A 6594-nucleotide genomic window follows, 5' to 3' on the forward strand; every position below is an offset into this window, starting at 1 on the left:
CCTTCCGGAGCCCCTGGGGAGAGGGCACGGCTCTGCACAGCACACTCAGCCAGCACAAACCAGAGCTGAAGCCTTGGAGCTGTGTAACAGTTCCCCAGGAAAGAAAAACACCCTTAGGTATTGCACAATGAATGAATGAAATTTGGCTCAGAGAAGCTTCTCTGAATTTTTCTCTTTTCTCTCCTTTGGCAGTTTCCATGCCCAGACGCAGCAAATGTCCAATGGCAGCTCCACGAACGAGTTCCTCCTCCTGACATTTACAGACACACAGGAGCTGCAGCTCTTACCCTTCTGCCTCTTCCTGGCCATCTACCTGGCTGCCCTCCTGGGCAACGGCCTCATCATCACCGCCATAGCCTGCGACCACCGCCTCCACACCCCCATGTACTTCTTCCTCCTCACCCTCTCCCTTCTTGACCTGGGCTCCATCTCCACCACTCTCCCCAAAGCCATGGCCAATGCCCTGTGGGGCACCAGGGCCATCTCCTACTTGGGATGTGCTGCACAGGTCTTTTTCTTTCTCTTCTTGTTTGGAGGAGAGTATTTTCTTCTCACTGTCATGGCCTATGACCGCTACGTGGCCATCTGCAAACCCCTGCACTACGGGACCCTCCTGGGCAGCAGAGCTTGTGTCCACATGGCAGCAGCTGCCTGGGGCACTGGGTTTCTCCATGCTGTGCTGCACACGGCCAACACATTTTCCCTACCCCTCTGCCAAGGCAATGTCCTGGACCAGTTCTTCTGTGAAATCCCCCAGATCCTCAAGCTCTCTTGCTCAGATGCCTACCTCAGGGAAGTGGGGCTTATTGTGGTTAGTGTCTGTTTCGCATTTGGGTGTTTTGTTTTCCTTGTGTTGTCCTATGTGCAGATCCTCAGGGCCGTGCTGAGGATCCCCTCTGAGCAGGGACGGCACAAAGCCTTTTCCACGTGCCTCCCTCACCTGGCCGTGGTCTCCCTGTATGTCAGCACTGCCATGTCTGCCTACCTCAAGCCCTCCTCCATCTCCTCTCCAGTTCTAAATCTGGTGGTGGCAGTTCTGTATTCAGTGGTGCCTCCAGCAGTGAACCCCCTCATCTACAGCATGAGGAACAAGGAGCTGAAGGGTTCCGTGAAGAAACTTTTGACTGGATGCTGTTAATCGGCAAGAAACTGCCCATCTTCTTTGCGCAAATCTCATTGCTCACTTGTAATGTAACTCATTATAGGCTGAGACTTTCTTGTGGTAGTTTGGTTTTGGCTTTTCTTAGTTGTAATAATGCTGTCCACAAACAAAGTGCTTGTCTTCATCTGTTTCAATATCCACCTGTTTTTTGTGATCCAGACTGTGTAAATGAGGAGCCGTGCTCTCTGTGTGTTTAAACAAAATAAAGGACCCTTCAGCACCTTGTTTATCTGAGATCCTTCCCCTCAGACCTTTGTAAAGCTGCAGGTGGAGTACCTTGGTGCAGAGGTGGAGAACCTTGGTGCAGAGGTGGAGAGGAAAAACAGCCCTGGCACAGCAGCACTGCCAGGGAGCACCAGTTCTTGGTCTTTCCCAAGCTGCTCTCTTTCCACTTCCACACTCTCCTTCTCAGCCCTTGTGTTGCTGCACGGTCGGAGTGCTCTGGCAGCTTGGTCACAGTCCTGTGGTGCGGCAGTCCTGTGACCGCAGGCACGGACAGGCAATGGGCACCTCTGTGACAGAGCTGGCCTCCATAATAGCGTTTCAGATTAGCTATTAGGAAAAATTTCCTCACGGTGAGAATGGTTAGGCATTGGAACAGACTGCCCAGGGAAGTGGTACAATCACAGTCCTGGAAGTATTCAGAAAACCTGTGGATATGGATATGGTGCTTAAGGACATGGCTTAGAGGTGGACCAGGCAGTTAGGTTAACAGGTTGGACTCGATGATCTCAGAGGTCCTTTCCAACCTGAATGATTCTATGATTCTATGAAAAAGGATCTTCTGAGGGCAGTGCCTGAAGGCTTAGGTCTTCTTTCAAAGTGGCTCGAGAGAACATGCCCAGAGAAGTGCCCAGGAGAGGAAAACCCTTGTGAAGAGCTCAAGTGTGTGAGTGTGCAGGTTTGAGGCACACAGCAGTGTCATGGACGCTCATGGGAGACTTCAGTCGTTGGCACCCAAGAATGTCTCCGGTTTTCACATCAGACAGGCTCTAAACCTGGGAGAGACGTGAAGGACCAGCAGAGCAGGCTCTGGTCTGTGCCTGTGTGTGCTGGACACCCCATCCAAAGCACACACCATACGGGCTGCTATGAAGAAAATTAACCCTATCCCAGCCACACCCAGTACACCGAAGCGGGGTGGTGCCTGTCACACAATGAGTCTGAATGGGGAGGGGGTTCCTGGATAGGCCCTGTGCTGTCCATGTCAGCTGCATGCAGTTGGGCTGGAGAGCCCTGGCATCTCATGTAGCTCTGCAGGCCTGTATTTGGGTATTAAATTAAGATTCAGGTGTCCTGAATTAGGTTAGGCAATGGAGGGATGCACATGAGACAACTGCCAAAGGAGATGTAGATAATACAACTGATGGAGAAAAGAAAGAGAGACTTAGCTCTCCTTGGGCCACATGACCGCATTTGGTCTGCTGAAGACCTCTATAGGCTGTCCTGGACATAAGCAACTGTTACGGGTTCAGTTGTCCTACATGTGGGCATCTGCTGTCAATTTACCTGGACAATGGAATTTCCCACCAGCCTCCAAGGTGATGCCCCCAGATGCTGCCCTGTCTCTATGGACTGCTGCATTACAGCTGACAGTGACCAGCATGCATCTTGGTCACCTCCTGAACCTCAAATGTCACCAGGTGTTTGTGTCTGAACAGCTCACTCCTGGTCTCCATCTCCAGTAATTAGCATGGGAGCTGAGACAAGAAGCTCACATGCAGGTGCCTGTTTTGTGCACACCTGAACTATGCAAGAGGAATCCCAGCTCCTGGGGGTTATGGTCTGCATGGGAGGGAGCTGAGACCCCTTCAGTAGTGTAAGAGAAACTACACTACTGGAAGTAAGTCTCTATCCCCAGCTGTGGGAGGGAACATCAGTGGTTGCTTCAGTCTGTTTCACAGCAGGTTTCCCTGGAGCCCCAGGGACACCTGGAGGGAGCCCAGGGGGGCAGAGAAAGTGCTGCCTTGGGCTGGGCCTCTGCTGCTGAGCTGGGCTGGGCTCCTGGGCTGGAGGGAGCTCCTGGCAAGGAGCAGCTCCTCTGCAAAGCACAGCAGGGGGAGGGCACAGCCTGCAAGTGCAAGGGGACAGGAGAGACGTGCGAGAGATGTTACAGGCACTGTGTAGTGGGAGAATGCTGAGAGTTCACTGGTGGAGAAATCTACACAGTCCTTGACACAGTAAGTCTCTGGCTTCAGGGTGATACACAAGTGTCCTGGAGGGGCCTCCTAGAGCTGGCACATCTTGCTGCAGCTAGGATCTGGCAGGATGGCGCTCAGGGTTTCTTTATTGTGGAGAAGGACATGCTCCAGAGCAGGGCTTCCCTGCAGCACCATAAGGAACAGGGCATGAAAGCTCCCTTCTCCCGGGGATGTCTGCAAGGGTGGGAAGCTGGGTGTGCACTGAGGGGTGCCCAGGGCTGTACTTCAGAGCAGGGTCCCTGCACTCCAGGGGCTGCGTGCTGGGGCAGGGGCTCTGTCGCCTGCCAGGGTCAGCACTCAGCCTGCCCAGGGAGCTCCCCACAATGCTACAGGGAGAAGCTGTGGGTGGAAGGTGTGCTAGCTGGCAGGGCAGGGTCCTTCTGCAGTGGAGAGGGTGCTGCATGGGTCAGAGCTGCTCACAGCTCCCGATCAGCCCAGGGCATTTGCAGAGGGTCCTTTTGAAGAAGGACATCGAGGCAGTATTTACCTGAAAGCGAAGGAGTCTGTGCTTTGAGTTTTCCACTCTTTGTTGGCTGGGGGGCAGTGGCAGATGGGAATTTACTTCTTCGCTCTGGCAAAGGCACAAAGACCCCAGTTCTCATGAAGACTTCTCTGAGCTGCTCCTGAGCCCCTGCACACACAGAGATGCCCCTGGGCAGTGCCCTGCTGCCAGGAGGGGCCTGCAGGGCAGAGCTGAGCATGCAGTGGGCAGGCTGGGGTCTGTGAGCACCAAAAGGGAGGAGATGTGGGGACAGAGAAACATCTGCCGGCAGGGAGAGCTCCAGGCAGCAGAGCCATGGGCAGGGAGTGAGAGGGAGCTGCTGCCAGAAATGCTGTGGGAGGGGGGGTTAATACACCCGCGTGCCATGACCTGCACTGCAGATGCCTTCCCCGGAGCAAGCCCCTGACCTCTTCTGCCACCCAGCAGAGCCTTCACCGCGAAGGCCATGTGGTCCACGGCATGAGTTAGCTCCTTGACAGATGGACCCCTGACGAACCTCCTGAGTACCCATCTGTTTGTCCCTGTACTGCCTCCATGAACAGAAGGATTGGGGAATTTCTCCATTTTTCCTCTCCTCTTCATGTTGCCTTTGTTCCCAGCTAAGGTGGGGGCTCCGGGCAATGCTGGTTGCAGGGCTGAGTGAGCCAACTCTCCATTCAGGTCACAGGATCCTTAGGACATTCAGTTATTTCCCGGGGGGGTCCTGCTGGGCTGCAGGCTGCCTTCCAGAAGGGCACAGCTCTCCCATGCCATCTCTGTGTTACCTGGCAGCCCCTCAGTACTAAGGCCATGGAAATGCTGCTGGGAGGCTGTATGCAAGCAGCGGTAATGAGCCCTCTGTGGCCCTGGCTGCGAGGGGAGAGCTGAGATATTCCTCAGGTAGGATGAGACAGTAGGAGCAGTTTGGAGACCTGCACTTGGGAGCTGGATTCACCTGCTCTCACCATTGTCCGCTTTCTTCTCAGGGGAACATCTAGGTATAATTGTCCTCCAGCTCAAAGAAGTGGCAGCCTAGGGCAGCTGAGACCAGGCTGGTGGACAGACTGGCTGTCCTCACTCTGCATGAAGGGATAGTCCTTTGGCTTCACAGAACCCACAAGGTTTCTCTTGGAGACAAGCAGAAATGCCAACGATTTCTGCCTTAAAAATACCACTCACTGTGATGGGGCAACTAGAAGCAGATAAACAAAACAAAATCCCCACAGCTCTTCTCTGCAGTTCAGTGAATTGGGAGTGACAATGCTGAAAAGCTCTTTAAGACCACGAGTGGATTAACATCACTCCCAGTTTGTATTTCTCTCTTGTTGTAGGGCAGAACTGACTCCTCCAGAGCCCAGAGCAGAGCCCCCTGCTTTGTGGGGCATCCTCAGCCAGCACCCACCAGTGTTCACAAAAGGGACCAGCCAAAAGTTTTCTGAAAGGGGAGAGGCAATTTGGGGGGTTTCCATAAGAACTGGAATAAGTTTTGCTGTGAGATGTCTACCCTAACTTGTCACTGCCTTTTCCTCCTGGAACAGGTCCCAGTGCCCAGAGGAAGCCAACCTCTCCCTCCTCGACCTGGGCTCCATCTCCACCACTCTCCCCAAAGCCATGGCCAATTCCCTGTGGGCCCACCAGGGCCATCTCCTACTTGGGATGTGCTGCACAGGTCTTTTTTTTCTTTTTCTGTGCTACAGCAGAGTATTGTCTTCTCACTGTCATGGCCTATGACCGCTATGTGGCCATCTGCAAACCCCTGCACTACGGGACCCTGCTGGGCAGCAGAGCTTGTGTCCACATGGCAGCAGCTGCCTGGGGCACTGGGTTTCTCAACACTCTCCTGCACACTGCCAACACATTTTCGCTACCCCTCTGCCAAGGCAATGCCCTGGACCAGTTCTTCTGTGAAATCCCCCACATCCTCAAGCTCTCCTGCTCAGGTGCCTACCTCGGGGAAGTTGGGGTCCTTGTAGTTACTGCCTGTTTAGGATATGGGTGTTTTGTATTCATTGTGGTGTCCTATGTGCAGATCTTCAGGGCTGTGCTGAGGATCCCCTCTGAGCAGGGATGGCACAAAGCCTTTTCCACGTGCCTCCGTCACCTGGCTGTGGTCTCCCTCTTTGTCAGCACTGCCATGTTTGCCTATCTGAAGCCCCCTGCCACCTCCTCCCCATTACTGGATGTGGTGGTGGCAGTTCTGTACTCTGTGGTGCCTCCAGCAGTGAACCCCCTCATCTACAGCATGAGGAACCAGGAGCTCAAGGATGCAGTGTGGAAACTGATGACTGGATTATTTTCAAAAGCATGAAACTGTTTGTCATCTTCTGCAAATCACTTACTGTAATTCGTTACAGGCCCAGCCTGCCTTCTGTAATTTTTTTCGGTGTTGGTTTTGAGTTTTGGGGTTTTTTTTGCTTTGTTTTACTTTTGGTAATCTTGTCCACAAAGAAATGTCATGATTTTTGCTATTTCTAATGATGTATATCTATCCAGATTCTGTGTGACCCACAGACTGTGTACATGAGGAGCCGTGCTGTCTGTGTGTTTAATGAAAATAAAGGACCTTCCAGTGGCTTGTTAGTCTGAGATCCTGCCTCCAAGACTTCTCTGGAGCTGCAGGGGCAGTGCCTGTGTGCAGAGGTGGAGGCAAAAGGAGTCCCGGCACAGCAGCACTGCCAGGGAGCACCAGTGCTTGGTCTTCCCAGAGCTGCTCACTTTCCACTTCAGCGCTGTCCTTCTTAGCTCTTGTG

The 6594-nt window shown here is 53.3% G+C and overlaps 1 protein-coding gene across 1 annotated transcript; it reads left to right on the top strand.

The window, feature by feature from the left end:
* The first annotated feature begins 214 nt into the window (after nucleotides 1–214).
* Nucleotides 215–6152, top strand: LOC148050654 (olfactory receptor 14J1-like). Its single transcript, XM_087741117.1, has 2 exons — nucleotides 215–508; nucleotides 5514–6152. The coding sequence occupies exons 1-2, from the start codon at nucleotides 215–217 to the stop codon at nucleotides 6150–6152; spliced, it is 933 nt and encodes a 310-aa protein (XP_087597243.1).
* The last annotated feature ends 442 nt before the right edge of the window (nucleotides 6153–6594 follow it).

This window comes from Nipponia nippon, unplaced genomic scaffold, assembly GCF_047370975.1.
Source record: "Nipponia nippon isolate SJK-2023a ecotype South Korea unplaced genomic scaffold, ASM4737097v1 scaffold_76, whole genome shotgun sequence".
NCBI lineage: Eukaryota > Metazoa > Chordata > Aves > Pelecaniformes > Threskiornithidae > Nipponia > Nipponia nippon.

Excerpts from the sequence above, each read along its gene's own strand:
- LOC148050654 (XM_087741117.1), top strand. The coding sequence starts at position 215 with ATGTCCAATGGCAGCTCCACGAACGAGTTCCTCCTCCTGACATTTACA. Across the intron at positions 509-5,513 it reads ACTTGGGATGTGCTGCACAG|GTCTTTTTTTTCTTTTTCTG; the intron begins GTCTTTTTCTTT and ends TGTGCTGCACAG.